Source organism: Aricia agestis, chromosome 18 (genome assembly GCF_905147365.1).
Source record: "Aricia agestis chromosome 18, ilAriAges1.1, whole genome shotgun sequence".
Classification (NCBI taxonomy): domain Eukaryota; kingdom Metazoa; phylum Arthropoda; class Insecta; order Lepidoptera; family Lycaenidae; genus Aricia; species Aricia agestis.
Window position 1 is genome coordinate 4,953,484 of NC_056423.1, and position 19,511 is coordinate 4,972,994.

Consider the following 19,511-nt stretch of genomic DNA (forward strand, 5'->3'; position numbering starts at 1 on the left):
TATGTAGATAAATAAGGATTAAAATAAAACAAAAGTTTGAAATTAAACACAATTGATTTATTTATGAAAATAATCACTAAGTACAATAGTTGTACAACTAACAAAGTGCATAAAAAAAGAAATACTGGTATAACATGAAATCACAGGCAAATGTGGATTAAAAGCAATTTTGGAATGTAAAAACCAAGATTTTTATAAACAAAAGAATCTAATTAAAAAAGCTAATACAGTACTTTATATACCAAAATGCAAATTTAAAGGCAAAAGTACAATTTTCATAAAATTATCTTATTGTACAATTAGGCAGATTTTATCACCATAGTTTAATGTGTATTTATTATAGTAAGATGAGTAATGACACAAGATCTATTTTCAGCATATTTATAATATCAGTATGTCATGTTTACGAAGTGGCCGTTTACGATAAAAACTAAATCTTACAGTTACAATAATTTAAACATACCTCACCACAGAACCCAAATCTAAAAACAAGTGCACACACAAAATACTATTATTGCCAATCAATATAAACACCAAACACACAAAAATCAGATAAAGCTAAAATTTGCTTTCTAGTCTATGCATATTGCATAAAGATCTTTCAAACCTAAAAGTATATCACAAATAATAATTTAGAAATTTATTGTCACTATATGAATAAAATGGAATACTCGATTTTAAGTATAAAACACACAGAAAATAAATAATTAGGTACCTCATTCTAAGAAGATTCTATAGAATCAAGTGCCATGTCAATTTCTGCATGTTGCAAGTAGTTTACAATAAAATACATCTATAATTTTTATTGTGTACAATCCACAACATTTTGAATTTTCAATACTTCTTAATTTTACTAATACTAACTACCAACTACCAACAATTTTTTTTACTATGTTACTCTTAACATATTTTTTCAATTTTTTACTAAGATTTACAAATTAAATTTGTAGATGACATGGGGCTTAGAGTCCTCGTCCTGTCGACAATGCTGGTTTGTAACATTTTAGGTACCTTTGTATCCTATTTTATTCTAGCTGAAGAAAAAACTGATGCTAAAACAGCACTGCTAAGAGCCAGTAAGGTTAAGAATGAAGCTGATTGCTGAAACGTGCTACGAAAATGGCTACTAAACAAAGTAGGATTGAAAAATAAAGTTACATAGAGTAGTTGTGATATGGATGGGTCCTCGGACTTAGCGTCTCAACGAGCAAGCGGCAGGGCAACTGAGACCCCCATGTTGCATCTCAGATTTCTCTTCCGGGATGTACAGGGTGTCAGCCGGGTCTAACTTCTTGAATTGCAGTTCCTTGGACTTTATTGTGACGGGCTCCTGTAACAAACAGTAGGTATATTTGTTAAAACTGCTGTGAAGGGTGAGTACTACTGTAAAAAATTATTGCAAAAACATAAGAGGTAGTGTTTAATAACTTATATAATATATTAATAACATACATATAGCATATTAGTGGACTAATGATCCTTGTATACTGTATTTGCAAATGGCTTACGTAAGCCATTTTGGCATAATGTACGCATGATTCAAAGGAAGAATAATATTATAAATTGCGAAAGTGTTTCTGTGTGTCTGATCGTTACCTCTTCACGCCTAAACTGCTGAACCGATTTTGCAGAAATTTGGTGTGGAATGTGGATATACTTTGAGTCCCGGGAAAGCACATAGTATACTTTTTATTCCGGGAAATTTTGCATCTCCCACGTGATAAACGAATTTTGGGACGACGAATCACGAAGTTATGAGAGATAGGAGATGCGGGCGTCATCTAGTAATAAATAAAGACAATACAATGTCAATGGAGGCTTTGGAGGGTGTGGCTAGAACGTAGTTGATAATAATTTGATAAATAAATAGATTCCGATAGCGTCAAGGAAAGATAACTAAATACGCAGTTTTCAAATGTCAACAAACAATACGCACAATGCGACGCTGAATATTAATTTATCAGTCGAAAGTTCAAGTTTGTTTCCGTTTAGTTATAAATAAATTATGACGTACTAATAATCTATCTGCTAGTTTCTAACATTGAGTTTTATTTGAATCTAAGGTTGGGTTGCACCAACTAACTTTAACTATAACTGTACTTACTTAACTTTAACTACAGTGCAATTTGTCAAATCTTTGGTTAAAGTTAAATATGGCGTTCAAGGACGCCAAATTTAACCTCCGCTCATACGTATATCTGAAAATTTACTATGTTTTACAATGTTATATTTATCCTGTCGATTTTTACGGATAATTCCATTTTTATACCCTCAATCCCGTTACCTGTAGCTTCAATAAAAAAAATAAACGCAACAGACATCTGTGAATTTCTCCTGTTAAAGTTAAAGCTAAAGGACGCCATATTTAACTATAACCATAACTTGTAACTTTAACCACGCCTCTGGTGCAACCCAATCTTATTGTAAAGTCGTAAACACGTTACATGTGCGGGCATAAAGTTACCGATCTAACTTATTCAAAAATCAAAGCGCAATAAAAAGACGCTTATGTGGGCACATGATGATGGCACATTAATTATTCTGCATGAAGTTCAAAGTCTTTGTCGTCCTTTTTTTTGCGACGGGAAATGCCTTGACGCATCCCGGGGGAATCGGGGACTCCCACGAGTATGTGGGGCTCGCTGCGGCCGTAAGGCCCAATTCACACCGGATCGGCAGCGGCCGGCAGCGGCGCGAAGAGCACTTTTAGTGTGAAATAATTTTAAACTTTATTTACATATATTATATATACTTTATATACATACTTATAACTACTAGTATCGCTTGAAAACTTCAAAAAGGGCTCGAGGCGCCGCGCGGCGCCGCGCGACCGTCGTCGGCGGAAAGTGCTCGCGGCTTCCCGCGACCGCGCGCGTCGTCGCGAGGCGCCTCGAGGCGTCGCGAGGTGCCGCGAGCACTTTCCGCCGACGGACGCGCGGTGCACAGTGGATCGAAAATCGAGTATCATAGACATAAGAACTTGAATTTCCAGATGTCATTTTTTTGGGCTGAAATATGGTCTCCTAGTTGTTATTACATAATAAAATGTAAAAAGACGCAGCTACGTGTAATAATAAGGGAGTTACAATTTTTTTATGAAAGTAAAGAACACGGATCATTTAACAAAAAAAAATAGAATATGTCAAGTAGTTCCAGACAATTTAATTTAATTCAGTTGGAAGTTTTAAATTGTTACTGGGGACACTGGAAAAAGAGAGGGTTGATACATTATATCACCATAACAATTTCTTTCTTCTTTCTATTTGAATTAAGTTTTTAATTAACCAAAATGAAGTACAAATGGTGCCGAAAAATACAAAATATGCCAAAATGTGAGTAATAATTAGTACTATAATAGTGTGTGAGGATATAACGGCCAACCATGCGATTCCAGAGATATTATGCTCATTTTTCATGTCGGCTCCATACTAAAATTTCTTTTAAAAAATATTACTCCCGTATTATTACACGTAGATGAGTCTTTTTACATTTTATTATGTAATAACAACTAGGAGAACATAATATTTCAGCCCAAAAAAATTACATCTGGAAATTCAAGTTCCTATGTCTATAAAACTCGATTTTCGATCCACTGTGCGGCGCTCTGGAGGTAGCGCGCGGCCGCCAGCGGCCACGAGCGTCCACAAGCGGCCGCTCCTCTTCGCGCCGCTGCCGATCCGATGTGAATTGGCCCTAAGGATGGTAAGTGACCGCAGCCCTACCCACTAAAACCCGTCGGTACTCTTCGTCTTCCCGTTGCCGAGTCGTGAGAACACGTGAGCTCTACTCCGCGTCGACAATCGTCCGCCCGCGTATTAATAACGTATCGTCCTCTTTGAAGCACTGTCGCTATGCTCCTGTCACCGAACAGAGGCCCTTTCGGGGCTTACATAGGCAACTCTCCCTGTCGTCGCGATGCGCGAAGAGTACACTGCACATCGCGACCCTCTCGGGTTTAAAAAAAAATAAAAGGCCTAGCGTAATATTAGCTGCCCAGGTAAAGTTATTACTTATTTAAATACCAAGGTAACCTACAAGTTGTGTTGCTTTGTTACAGGTTGTTTGTTATTCGTTATGGACCATTTTTTTTCACTTTTGTATGGGCAAGCGCCCTTGGCGCGGTCGCAGCCTGAAATTTTGGGGGGGGTCACTCAACAGTCACTACACTATTTTTTTATCTGCGCCCTCGGACGGTTCTGGGTTGCCAGCTGTCTAAGGTCGGACGCAGTGGTGGTTAGGGGATAGATAGAAATTTCCTTTAATTATTTGGCAAGATTTTGAGATTTTTCAATTTAACCTTAGATTTTGGGGGGGTCATGTCCCCTGTGACCCCCCCCTTCGGACCGCGCCTGAGCGCCCCAGGGCCCACAGCGCGAGCGTCACGAGTTTTCCCATACAAAAGTAAAAAAAAAAACCGGCCAAATGCGAGTTGGACTCGCCCATGAAGGGTTCAGTTTTTGATTTATTTTTATATTCCAGTTGATTTCATGAAAGTTAAATTAAGGTTTACCATATATGTAGATATATGTGGCGAAGTTACACAATGTTGCTCAACAAAAAAATAATAACGATGTAAGTTGTAACCATAGACTTATAATATTGTTACATGCTAGGGTTCGAGGATTTGGAGAGAAAGACCTGGTGACTCTCTTGAAGACTTTATTAACACTGCACTAAACACTAGGTCACAACACTTAGCACTAAGTCCAAGCAGCACTAAGGTCGTAGCCAAGTCGCAGGTTTCACTGGTTCACTCACTATTGATCACTTGATGTCGCCTCGAAGATCGCTCAGATTGAACTGACTTGCCGGGCCTGCCTGCGGCTCTTTTTATATGGCGAGACGAATTCCAGAAATTTCCCGATTCACGTAAACAAGTAAACAACCGTGGGAAATTTCTAGGCGGCTCGGGCATGTACCACAATAAAACTGCCGTCCTTGCGATAAGTGCAGTAAGTTGAATTTAATTTAGACCTTATGTACTCAGTCATAAGGTCTAAATTCAAACACGCTAACAAATAAAGGGTAAACACGTAAACAAACATTGGACCTTTTTAGAAGGTTCGAGTATGTACTTGCGCACCACGTGTCCGTATACCATGTACCGTAACACTACTCCCCTCTTAGAGATGCTCGTCCCGAGCATCATTGTTACTGCCATGGTAATGCGCCAGACGGTTCCTACGACTACTCCTGGTCTGTGGTCCCTTTACAGCAGCGCAAGTAATACATCTGTGGCACCAATCCTGCACATCATCTCTCCAATGCAACCAGAAGAATCGTTCTCGCACTTTCCTTAGCATCCTCTTGACGCCTAGATGACTCCCTGATACGCCCTCATGTATCTCGCGGAGAACATCTGGTACTCTTGCCCTTGGGACAATTATCTGAAAATAGAACTCTCTGCCGTTAGCCTTCTGCCATTTCCGGTAGAGTAGTCCGTCCTGAAGTATCAGACTGTCCCATTGCTCCCAGTACGCCTTAGTGACAGCGCCAGTGGGTGCAACCTCACTCCAGATTGGTTTTACGTCACCCCGTTTCTTCCATGTGATGATGTGCCGAAGGTCGTCATCTCTTTCTTGAGCCTTTCTCATAGCTTCATTCTCCATGTGCCCCAAATTACTTGTTCTCTTTGTTCCGCTCCGTACCTGGGAGGTAACAGTTACCGGGGCTTTCTCCGCGTCATCCAGTACTCGCCCCTTAGTTCTGGATTCTATTCGTTCCCCATGATTCCGGGTAGGGGACGAAACCGCTTGCTTCTTCAACTCCTCCATTTGTTCCTCGATCCTTTTTATCCTTGCCATCTGGGTCTTCTTCTGCGGACAGTTTAGCTGAAGATGGCCCCTCTCACCACACTTATAGCACATGGCTTCGAGTCTTTTCCTCGTAGAAGCCTTAACTTCCTTGACTTCTTCAGAGACCTTGTGGATCTTATGGGTCTGCCGTATGTCATGGCGCACAGCCTCGACTTCCAAAGCATGCGCTAATGCTTCCTTTAGCGAGGTATGGTGACCAAGTCTTACTGCAGCCCTGACCTCCAAGTCTTTGATTCCGTCGACAAATCCTTGAACAATATTTGTGTCGACCATCTTGGTGTCGGCTCCTGGATATGCCTTCCTGACGAGTTTTTCAATTTCCAACGCCCATTGTTGAAGTCCTTCTCCTGAACGTTGGACTCTGTCACGCAGTTGGGCACGGAACACGTGCTCCAGGTGTCGCTCCCCGTATCTGGATTCCAGTGCCTCCATCAGGTCTTGGAAACCATTTCCCGTATGTGGCAGTGCCTCCAGAACCGACACAGCTTGCCCTCTGAGTGCAACAGTGAGAGCGGTCAAGCATTGCTCCTCCGTCCATCCGTTTGCGGTAGCAACAGTCTGAAATTGCCGACGATAAGCGTTCCAAGAAGTAGTGCCGTCGTACGGTGGCACCTTTACTCTTGGTCCTTGCGCCACACCAGTGACTCCACTAGACACCGCAACTCCCGTAGTTTCTAGGCGCACTACTCTCTTCTGTAGTTCTGTGAATCCGGTTTTCAAATTTTCCACAACCGTCTCTAACCCAGTAACTCGTTCTTTCATTACGTCGACATCTTTTCGAAGCTTAAACACCGTGTCACTGACATCCTTTATAGCTCCAAGCGCTTTTTCTTGGAGGTCTTTTTGTTGCTCTTGTGATTCTCGAATCGCTCTGATTTCAGCACCGAGCTTGCGTTCTTGTGACTCTTGTAAAGCGCCGAACCTGCGGTCTTGTGCCTCCATCATTGCCCTTTGAGAATCTTTCAACGCCTGACTTTCAGCTTTTTGAGACTCCTGCAAAGCCTGAATTAATTCAATTATGCTTTCCAATTGAAGGGCCATTTGAGGGGCCGTAGAAACTACGGGCGATGCATGGTGGCTGGAGCCAGTAGGCAGGGGTTGAGCAGACGGAGCTCGGTGGGCGGAGCTAGTGGGCGTGGCCTGGTGGGCGGAGCCAGTGGGCGTGGCCATGTCCAAAGTGGGCGGAGCCTGAGGGGCGTGGCCAGTGGGCGTGTCCCGGGTGGGCGGAGCCAGTGGGCGTGGCTTCAGCCAAAGTGGGCGGAGCCTGGTGGGCGTGGCCAGTGGGCGGAGCCATGTGGGCGGGGCCTGTGGGTGGGGCCTGTCCCTCAGTGGGCGGAGCTTGGTCCCCAGTGGGTGTGGCCTCCGCAACTCCTCTCTCGGAGTCAATGGCAGCAGCTCGCTGCGCCCTTGTCCTGACACTCCCCTTGAAGTCCTCTCTCGGAGTCAATGGCATCTCTAAATCGCACTTCTGACACCAGTTGTTACATGCTAGGGTTCGAGGATTTGGAGAGAAAGACCTGGTGACTCTCTTGAAGACTTTATTAACACTGCACTAAACACTAGGTCACAACACTTAGCACTAAGTCCAAGCAGCACTAAGGTCGTAGCCAAGTCGCAGGTTTCACTGGTTCACTCACTATTGATCACTTGATGTCGCCTCGAAGATCGCTCAGATTGAACTGACTTGCCGGGCCTGCCTGCGGCTCTTTTTATATGGCGAGACGAATTCCAGAAATTTCCCGATTCACGTAAACAAGTAAACAACCGTGGGAAATTTCTAGGCGGCTCGGGCATGTACCACAATAAAACTGCCGTCCTTGCGATAAGTGCAGTAAGTTGAATTTAATTTAGACCTTATGTACTCAGTCATAAGGTCTAAATTCAAACACGCTAACAAATAAAGGGTAAACACGTAAACAAACATTGGACCTTTCTAGAAGGTTCGAGTATGTACTTGCGCACCTGATGCCGTACCGTAACACTATGTATAGAAAATCTTAAGGATAACGAATAAGAGTAAAATTATTATTTTTAAACAAAAATTGAAACCGACTTCCAAGGCCAGGTAAAGACAATGGTAATTTTCTGAAATGAACTAAAAATAATCAATTAATAATTCATATTCTGTACTCAGTATTTATTTTCTGTTCTCAATCTTCATAATTTGAAGTCGGTACCAGTCAATAAGTTGCAGTTGTATTTTGTCATAGAACTGGCGATTAGGTTAGCTGGTACTTCAATATAATGAAGACTGAGAACAGAAATACTGAGTACAGAATATGAATTATTTAATACTTTCTAGTTCATTTAATCTAGATCTACAAAAAAAGCGGTAAATTGCACATAGAAATTGCGCTAAAGTTAGCTGCTACCGAGTAAAAAATTATGAAGATTGAATACAGAAATAGTTGACGCGTCTATGTGTGGCCCGAAAAATATCCAGGAGTTCCCTCTATATCTCACGAATTTCAGTATCAGATCACCACTTTTGTAAGCATTGTACCAAATTCGGGTTATTGTACCTCTATATAAACACTAAATAGCAACAAAAGAGTTTTGAAAATCAGTCAACAAACGGTGGAAAAATAATATAATCAAAGGCAAGATTTTTGATAATAATGTGATGATGATGATGATGAGTATTATTGGCACATTGACAAAATATGCTTTTAGTTGTTGAAACAACGCCAAAATTGCCGAACATTTATCTATAAGGATTCAAGAGTTCTGTACAGCACCTGCGGAACCAGGGTGTATTTCGGCGCAAATTCTTATTTTTTGGTAGTTTAAGCTTAAAATCCTTCAGAAAATGTAAAATCACTATATTATGTTTCCATATAAATTTTAAGGAGTCCCGTAGATTTCTCATGGATTGTATCATCAGATCACCACTTTTGTGATCATGTTACCAAATTCGGGCTACATCTCATACAACAACAAAAGAATTTTGGAAATCGGTCTACAAACGACGGAGTTGTCCGCGAACCAATATAAAAAAAGTGAAATATATCCTCCTCCTTTTTAGAAGTCGGTTAAAAAGTAGCCTAAGTTATGCCTTACTACATCAGCTATGTGCCAAAAAAAGTCCCGTCAAAAACGTCAAGAGATTAGCCGGAACAAACAGACAGACAGACAGACAGACATACAGACAAAAATTGTAAAAAAGGTTGTTTTGGTGTATGTACCCTATATACATTCATATGCAATATGCATGTAGTAAAAAACGGTTCTTTCAATATTTACAAACAGACACTCCAATTTTATTTATATGTGTATAGATGTATAGATAAAATATCATAATATTTTTTATTACAATTATTTTTAACCGACATCCAAAAAGGAGGAGGTTAGACGTTTATTAAACTTATTACTGGTACAAATAAAGTTGGGATAGCTCCTTTAACCAAAACAATATTTATTCTACTTTTTCTTTAAAATTTTTCTATTATATCTACTAGGTATGTCAAAAGATAATTATTATTTAAAAATAATCGTTAAAATAAGATAATATTATGTCCTTTTTAGTCCGGCCGCACATTATCCGAATTTCAGATCACAAGTTTGACACGTCAGAAATTTTGATAGTATGCGGAGTCTACAACAAATTGTATGAACTGAGTGCGTTCCGCCGGGCGTCCGAATTTTTCTGATCAGAAATTTCGGATAATGTGCGGCCGGGCTTAAGGTGATAAATATAAAGGTAAGTAAATGATTTTTATTTTAGTTTTATGTTATTGTAAAATATCGATAAGCATATCGATAAATTTGATTCAAGCACTAGCGTATATGTAAAAAATTTTGATGAAAAATTTTTCTTCAAAATTTGTGTAATATAAGAACAATAGTACCTTTAGTTACGCAAAATATGGAAGTAAAAGGGAGGATTAACAATATTTTATTTGAAATAGAGAACTAAAGACAGAATAATAGCAAAAATAAACACATCGTAGCAATTGGGACATGAAGATTAATTACCTGTGAAATGTATATTTTTCAGGATTATTCTTATGATTTACACTGCATTCCCTTACAGCACAAGTCACCATTTTTAAATATAATAATATTTATTAAAAATAACAAACAAATTGAACAATATATTGGAAATACTGAAAGGGCATAAAAACGATTGACGACTTTTGACGACCTGTCAAATAAGTGGTTACAATTTTTATTACACTGCCTCTCTCTTCTCATCTTGTTATATTTCCATAAAGGATTTTCTTCTCTCTCGCACTCTTTGTTGGTCTTTAGAATTATAGGTTTATGGTTGTAACAAACCAAAGGAGTATGTTTTTAAATGTATGGAGCCCGGTCCAAATTTCCACCACTAACGAGATCTATATAGTAAAATTGTCTACTAAATACTGAATCATTATAACCAGACCACAATCAAAAATACCTTGTCAGCGAAAGTTAGGGCTAAATGAAATAGATGAATATCAATATCAATATTTTCACTCACAAAAATAATTTTTCATATGGTCATAGCTTTTTACTGACAGCTTATTTTTAATTTGTCTCTTATTGAAAGTTACTCTATATTTAATGGACAATAAGTCAATATGGGTCCCGTTAGTGGTGGAAATTTGGACCGCTTTACTTCATTCTTCTTTATAGTCAAAATTCATTCCAATGATACGAACTACGAAACAAACACCGATGCCAAGAGGTGTGTCTCTACTATGTGCCAAAACTATTATTATCAGTAGATTTGTTAGCCATAAATAACTTGATAAACATAAATTAACTAAACCCGTTTTCGTGCGTTACTAGGAAATCCATACTAATATTATAAATGCGAAAGTATCTCTGTCTGTCTGTCTGTCTCGCTTTCACGCCAAAACTACTGAACCGATTGCAATGAAATTTTGTACACAGTTATTCTAGAGCCTGAGAAAGGACATAGGCTACATTTTGATGTCGGAAAATATCTTATTTCCATGAAAATATCGATGAAAATTAATTCGCATTGTAGTTCTTACATGTGACAGTAGATGTCGTTTTTATTGCCGATGGCTCCGTAACGCGCGTGGTCAGCGCTCATCCCGGGGGTCCTGGGTTCGAGTCCCGCAGGCGGAACAAAAAGTTTTCAATGTTCCTGGGTCTTGGATGTGTATTAAATATTATACTCGTATAACGCCTCCGTGGTCTAGTGGTATAGAGCGCGGCTCTTGACTCGGAGGTCGTGGGTTCGATTCCCGCGTTGGAAACATGTTATTTCCAAGTTTGGTTAGGACAATGCAGGCTGATCACCTGATTGTCTGACAAGTAAGATGATCCATGCGTCGGATGGCCATGTAAAAAGTCGGTCCTGCGCCTGATCTCTCGCCAGTCGTGTCGGTCGTCCGTCCCACTGGGTTATGAGAGTAAAGGAATAGAGAGTGCTCTTGTGTACTGCGCACACACTTGGGCACTATAAAAATTACTCCTGCGTAGCTGGCCTGGTTTCAATGAAACCGGCCACCGTCACCGAAACCGGTGTGGGAGCTATTATTATTATTATTATATAATATTTAATACACATCCAAGAAATATTATATAATATTTCAAAAATCTTAAATATATTTTATGTATAATATTATAAAAAATCCAGAAATATATCGATGCAATGAACATTTTAGTTCTAATACGATTCAACAGATGGCGTTTTATTTTTTACTTCATTGTAACATAGAACTAATCATACTTATTATCATAGAGGAATAAATGTATATGTTTTTGTTTATAGTTTTTAATACGTTAGAATATTATGTTTAATAATATTATCACTTGGTATAATAATAATTAATCTATCTTATCTTATAGAACTCCTACTTCATCTATACTAATATTATAAATGCGAAAGTATCTCTGTCTGTCTGTCTGTCTGTCTCGCTTTCACGGCAAAACTACTGAACCGATTGTAATGAAATTTTGTACACAGATAGTCTAAAGCCTGAGAAAGGACATAGGCTACTTTTTAACTGGAAAAAAGGGTTATAAGGGGGTGAAAATGCGTAAATTTGGTCAAAAGTAATAACTCACCTACCAAGTTAGATATCAAATTCAAAAACAACAGCGCCAAAACTACTGAACCGATTGTAATGAAATTTTGTACACAGATAGTTTAAAGCCTGAGAAAGGACATAGGCTACTTCTTACTGGAAAAAGGGGTTGTAAGGGGGTGTTTATGCGTAAATTTGTTCAAATTAAGTTAGTTCCAAAAACTGGAACAGATGGCGCCAAGAGTCGCCTAGATCGCGCTATCGCTTGCTCATATGTATTTCTATAAGAGGTGGTACCATGTTGAGTTAATATTTGCGATTCTTTCGATTGTTATACATGTTATTAAATAACTCACCTACCAACATAGATATCAGAAACAGTCTGTCTACCAATAATAAATAGTTTATGGGCATTGGGCAAAGCTAAGGTTGTGTAATGCATTATGCAGCTAAGTTGTGTAACGCTATATAAGCTTTAAAATTTGGTATAAAAAAGTTTAATTAAGTAAAAAAAAACATATTATGTGCACACTACACGGCTGTTTTGGGTATTTTCATTTAAGGGGTACCAGGGTTTTAAAAAGCTTTTGACACCAATTTTGTTGACACCGCGCGCTATAAACTGAAGTCCACGCGGACGAAGTCGCGGGCAACAGCTAGTATTATTATATATCTATTTTTCAAGAACTTAATGTTTTCAATGCATCATAATGTCAAGACTCAAGTGATATGTAACAAAACATGCTGACTAATATTCTAGTGAGAAGTGAGTGATAAATGGTGCACCAACAGCAGTCAGGTGTCAAGTTATCATGAGACCTATGACTGATATGTTTACATAATAGGTACTGTAAACATCTTTGTTATAGAACTCAACAAAACATTCTGTGGACCATTCGTAATTTTTTTTATGAAATAAGGGGGCAAACGTGGGGCAAACAAGCAAACGGATCACCTGATGGAAAGCAACTTCCGTCGCCCATGGACACTTCACACTCGCAGCATCAGAAGAGCTGCAGGTGCATTGCCGGCCTATTTAAGAGGGAATAGGGTTGTGAGATTCGATAGTGGAACTTAGATAGTGCGATGCAGGAATGTTAGGCGAATTGTGGGTACCGCCACAGGGTAATAGGAGAGGGTAGCTAAGGGAATAGGGGAGGGTAGCGAAGGGAATAGGGGAGGGTAGCGAAGGAAATAGGAGAGGGTAGGGAAGGGAAAAGGGTAGGGGATTGCGCCTCCAGTAAACTCACTCACTCGGCGAAACACAGCGCCAGCGCTGTTTCACGCCGGTTTTCTGTGAGCCCGTGGTATTTCTCCGGTCGAGCCGGCCCATTCGTGCCGAAGTATGGCTCTCCCACATCACATATAACCATTATGTGGCCGATATAAGGATAAGTTTCTATGAAATCAGAGAAAAAATGCTCTGAATGTTCCTTGTTGTGTTGTTGGCTCAATAGGTCAATTAAAACAATGGCTTATGACTAATCATTTCTTGTTACTCAATTGATGTGCTAAATGTGACTAGTCTAGAGTCACTGACGCAAGAGTATAGGCAAACCAGTCTTCAGCAAAAGCCAGAAAGACGCAAATTATCTAAAGTGAGAATAAAATAATATGGTAATCAGAATAACAGTACCTAACTACCTACATACTTTTATTTCTTTTAGTGATTATGAGATGGAGGTTTTTTAATATTAAAAGATCTAGTTACTACTTGATTTTAAGTGATATTTATTTAGCATTATAGGAGGCGTCCATAAATTACGTAAGATATTTAGAGGAGGTGAGGTGAATCCTTGCATTAAATAAAACCTATTATTGCTAAATACCAATGTGGCAATATTGAAAACCACAAATATAATCTGGAGATATTATGCTCGCTTAATAGCTATGTCCACACTATGCAATTTCATCTTCAATTTTCGTCATCATCTTTTTATTCAACTTTCGTTTGGCTTATTCAATAATTGAATGCGTCAAAATCCACCCGCGTTGGAAAGAAAAGTGCCATAGCGTCGCGGGCATGCCTCACGTGCGATGTTGACTGCGCTATAAGCTATAACATGCCCTTGATGAACAAAAAAAGGCAGTGTGGACAAAGCTATTGAGCACAAAAATGATCAACTACATTTGACTTTCTAGCATGATAGTTGAAGGACATGCTTCATGGCCAGACAGCTGAAATTCTTATCAAAGTATGTTAAGTGATAACGGTTATTACCCGATGGCCGACAAGGATTGATTGCGGAAACTGAATCATCCTTTTATTGGTTTTATACGGAAAAAGGCAAAAATATACATGAACAGAAATAGATACACACTAGCTGTTGCCCGCGACTTTGTCCGCGTTAGCATAATAGACCACGTCCCAAGTATTATTGTACAAAAATATTCAATGTACAGAATTGACCTTCCTACGATTTTATTATATTTGGATCAAATTTAGATTAATATTTAATTTAGAATAATGGTAATTTAGGAATTTCACGCAACCGTACATTTTTCCGCAAAAAAATAGCCTATGTCCCTTCACGTGGTCTATTCTTCATGTTTGCCAAATAACATAAAAATTGCTCCAGTTGTTCTGAAGATCATAAGCAATCTATACTAATCTATACTAATATTATAAATGCGAAAGTATCTCTGTCTGTCTGTCTGTCTGTCTGTCTGTCTGTCTGTCTCGCTTTCACGCCAAAACTACTGAACCGATTGTAATGAAATTTTGTACACAGATAGTCTAAAGCCTGAGAAAGGACATAGGCTACTTTTTAACTGGAAAAAGGGGTTGTAAGGGGGTGAAAATGCGTAAATTTGGTCAAATTAAGTTAGTTCCAAAAACTCAAAACAGATGGCGCCAAGAGTCCTCTAGATCGCGCTATTGCTTGCTCATGCGTATTTCTATAAGAGGTGGTACCATGTTGAGGTAGATTTTCCGATTCTTTCGATTGTTATACACGTTATTAACTAATAACTCACCTACCAACTTAGATATCAAATTGAAAAACAACAGCGCCAAAACTACTGAACCCATTGTAATGAAATTTTGTACACAGATAGTCTAAAGCCTGAGAAAGGACATAGGCTACTTCTTACTGGAAAAAGGGGTGTTTATGCGTAAATTTGTTCAAATTAAGTTAGTTCCAAAAACTGGAACAGATGGCGCCAAGAGTCGCCTAGATCGCGCTATCGCTTGCTCATATGTATTTCTATAAGAGGTGGTACCATGTTGAGTTAATATTTCGATTCTTTAGATTGTTATACATGTTATTATATAAATCACGTACCAACATAGATATCAGAAACAACAGTCTACCAATAATAAATACTACAATGGGTATTGGGCAAAGCTAAAGTTGTGTAATGCATTATGCAGCTAAGTTGTTTAAAGCAGCCTCTACACGTTGGCCGTGTTTGCCGAACAGAAGAGGACGGCGCTATACTAAAAAAAGAGATTGAATTATTTGCGTCTTTCTTTCTGGTATAGCGCCGTCCCCTTCTGTACGGCAAACACGGCCAACGTGTAGAGCGGCCTTAACGCTAAATAAGCTTGGTATAAAAAAGTTTAATTTAAAAAAAAACATATTAAGTATGTGCACACTACACGGCTGTTTTGGGTATTTTTATTTAAGGGGTACCAGGGTTTCGAAAAAGCTTTTGACACCAATTTTATTGTCACCGCGCGCTATAAAGTATAAACTGAAGTCCACGCGGACGAAGTCGCCGGCAACAGCTAGTTTCATATAATTTCCCCCGTTTTTCCCACGTTTTCCTCTATTTCTTCGCTCCTATTAGTCTTAGCGTGATAAAATATAGCCTATAGCCTTCTTCAATAAATGGACTATCTAACACTGAAAGAATTTTTCAAATCGGACCAGTAGTTCCTGAGATTAGCGCGTTCAAATAAGCCCTTTCAAATAATTTCTCCCCGTTTTTTCCACATTTTATCCTCTATTTTTTCACTCCTATTAGTTTTAGCGTGATAAAATATAGCCTATAGCCTTTCTTGATAAATAAGCTATCTAACACTGAAAGAATTTTTCAAATCGGACCAGTAGTTCCTGAGAGTAGCGCGTTCAAATAAGCCCTTTCAAATAATTTCCCTCGTTTTTCCACACTTTTCTCAATTTCTTCGCTCCTATTAGTATTAGCGTGATAAAATATAGCCTATAGCCTTCCTCGACAAATGGGCTATCTAACACTGAAAGAATTTTTCAAATCGGACCAGTAGTTCCTGAGATTAGCGCGTTCAAACAAACAAACAAACAAACTAACAAACTCTTCCGCTTTATAATATTAAAGTATAGAAGTATAAATTTTTCCATATTTTCCTCTATTTCTTCGCTCCTATTACTCATGGCGTGATAAAATATAGCCTATAGCCTTCCTCGATAAATGGGCTATCTAACACTGAAATAATTTTTCAAATCGGACCAGTAGTTCCTGAGATTCCTGAGGTTCAAACAAACAAATAAACTCTTCCGCTTTATAATATTAAGTATAGATAAGTAGATGGTAAATTTTCAGCAATATTTCGTCTGTCCCAAGAATATAATATAATCTGAAATAATATGATAATTAACAACCAGATAAAATAAAGAAAAACTTTTTAAGGATGTCTCTCTTACACCATCATTAGTCATTTTGTATGGATCACTTTGAGCATGATTCCAACTCATACTTTTTTTTATCCCCCGACAAAAAAGAGAGGTGTTATAAGTTTGACGTGTCTGTCTGTTTGTCTGTCTGTGTGTGTATCATATGGCATTGTAGCATCCAATCGGGTGGGCCGATTTTGCTCTAGTTTTTTTTGTTTGAAAGCTGACATGATTTATTTCTTACTAAGAACTTACCTTTGCGATTAATTTTCCATCCGCACCAATCTTGAATTCTTCAATGCCAAAAACGAGTGGTGAGAGATTTCCCAAATGGAAAATTCTTGCTGAATCACCCTTGCTCACTCTGAATTCTATAGTTTTGGCCATTAATACTTTGGTGATCATGTAGACAGACTTCTTTCCTTTCAAATCTGCAATAAAATACAAAATAGTATTTAAAATAAATACTTTTGCTACTCTACCTGGGACCTGGGTAGTCCAAACATGATGAATTTTCGTATGGAGATACCCTGAGGACTTGTAATAGTATCTTGATTAGAAGGTTAAGTTTTGCTAGTGAAAATATGTGTAGCAGACTTTGTTTGTGTCTTGTCCTTGTTGACTATAACATATTATTTTTATAGTCAACAAGGACAAAACAGGACAAGCATACCCACTGTACTGACAAACAAGGACAAGCACACCCACTGTAGATCTTTTGAATCTGTAAGAGGGCTTGTTAAAATAAGTATAAAATATATTATTTTTAAACGTGGGAGAGCCATGCTTCGGCACGAATGGGCCGGCTCGACCATAGAAATACCATGTTCTCACAGAAAACCAGCGTGAAACAGCGCTTGCGCTGTGTTTCACCGAGTGAGTTTACCGGAGGCCCAATCCCCTACCCTATTCCCTTCCCTACCCTCCCCTATTCCCTTCCCTTCCCATCCCTACCCTCCCCTATTACCCTATTCCCTCTTAAAAGGCCGGCAACGCACCTGCAGCTCTTCTGATGCTGGGAGTGTCCATGGGCGACGGAAGTTGCTTTCCATCAGGTGACCCGTTTGCTCGTTTTATTTCATTAAAAAAATTATTATTATTAGTTACCTACCGTGATTACTGAGATCCAAGTAAACATTATTCACAAAGTCTCTATTGCTGGGAATACATTTCTTGCTGAAGTTGAGCATTATTACCCTAACTTTGTTCTTCAAGTTCTCATCTTGAAGTGTTATCTGTGAATAAAACCAATAATATTATGTTATGTTTGATTTCATAACAAACTTACAACATTCCGTGAGAAGAATAATTAGTTATCTGCATTAAATTAACATTACAAATGCATAGAGCATATTCATTATATGATTGTGGTAGATTCAGCGTTGCCAGACGTCCCGATTTTGGCGGGACGTCCCGATTTTGGCGGGACGTCCCGATTTTTTCATCAAGATTAAATGTCCCGCGCGGGACAGGCTCAGTCCCGCTTTTCGGGGAAAGCCCGAACGTATGTGCAGCATGCTGAGAAAGAAAGGTGCGTAATGAAGATAAGAGTGTGGGAGGTAGAGGGGTGGATTTTCTTTGGCTACTTTGTCCATCCATCCATTGTCACGTAAACTTTATTTTAACGCAAATAAAAAGATAAAAATTCAAAATCTTTTGATTTTTTACCTTTTTTCATCTTGCCCCGCTTTTGACTGAAAAATCCCGCTTTTTCACTCAAAAAGTTCCAAAGTCCCGACTTGGCACAAAAAAAATCTGGCAACACTGGGTAGATTTCTATCTTATAGACCGATTCTCAACCACGATTTCCAAGCATGGTTATATTAATAGAGAGGCTTTTTCAGATTTGTTCTGAATTGGTAGCATTTTTGACAGCAAACAAGTTTAAAAGGGTTACATAAAATGAAATCAGCATTTAAAAAACCTCTGAGCAGTGAGTTGACAGTACTAATAGCCAGCAAAAAATGTTTGTTTGCAATACACAAGCATTCTCAGAAACTATAAATACGTACTGCTAACCTATTTGACATTGTGAACAAAACAATAACATGGTCCTGAGAGAATAATATTTACACTACTAATTGAAATGGCAAGGACAAATGAAGGTGGAGTTTACCGTTATCATATACATTGATAGCCGTTATAGCATACTGCATAGTAAGTATGTAAGTACCTTAACACTCTCATGGGGAAACTTGAAGCTTGCATCATCAAAACTGTCCTGTTCCAGTAGCTTGACATACTCCGCACTAGTCTTGTCTCTGTTTATGTTCTTGTTGAGAACTCCAAGCGGCTTGAACATCTTTCCGTCTTTCGCCACATCGTTTTGTACGAATATCGACGTGATTTTGTACAAGTCAGCCTCTGTTATGTGCGGGATGCAAATAAGTTGACTGCTTCCGATCTCAGCCTCGATTTCTTCCCTAATAAAAGGCCAAGCATCGTCCAATTTCAACGATTTCAAGTTCGTTAACTTTATATCCTTCCGAATTTCATGCGAAAAGTGCAACGTAGCAACTGCTTTTAGTTTTTTCGGCATGCTGATGCAATTACGATAATTAAGTACACTTTAATTTATCACAAAAAAATTACAATTTCACAAATCTGCTTCACAATAATTTGAATTTGACACAAAACACTCCGAAATGAATTTGAAATTGAAAATCAAACACTAGACCGATATGACTGGCGAATAAAATGCGTTTGGTGATTCATATCGTCGATTTTCTTCTTATGACATTGAAATAGGGTTGTCATACAAACATAATGAAAACTCCCAGATTCTTGTTTTATTTCTAAAATAATCGTTCTATCCGCCTGACACCTGGCGTCCTTTATAAAGTGCTAAATAAACCATGCTCTAAAGGCCGAGTATTTCTTGACATCTTAGTTCGACAACGGACGACCGACCTTTATGTAGCATCAATTCCCGGGTAGTTGTATTTTCCCGCTAAAAAAGTATTAGACCCGCCAATGCTACCAACCAATGAAATTTAACCAATGGCAATAGTTTGTCCTTGGATTTCGATAGAGATCACATGATGAGTACCCTTCATTTGCGCGAAATTTGCTCAGGAGTTCACAACAATGGCGGCGCGTGGCCGACGCAGTAAGTA

The 19,511-nt window shown here is 38.8% G+C and overlaps 1 protein-coding gene across 1 annotated transcript; it reads right to left on the reverse strand.

Annotated features, from left to right (window-relative positions):
* Positions 1-42: 42 nt before the first annotated feature.
* LOC121735854 lies at positions 43-19,163 on the reverse strand. The gene is made up of 4 exons (XM_042126818.1): positions 18,569-19,163; positions 17,507-17,630; positions 16,651-16,826; positions 43-1,330 (listed from the first exon to the last, which is right to left on the reverse strand). The coding sequence occupies exons 1-4, from the start codon at positions 18,932-18,934 to the stop codon at positions 1,193-1,195; spliced, it is 804 nt and encodes a 267-aa protein (XP_041982752.1). The 5' UTR covers positions 18,935-19,163; the 3' UTR covers positions 43-1,192.
* Between the last annotated feature and the right edge of the window lie 348 nt (positions 19,164-19,511).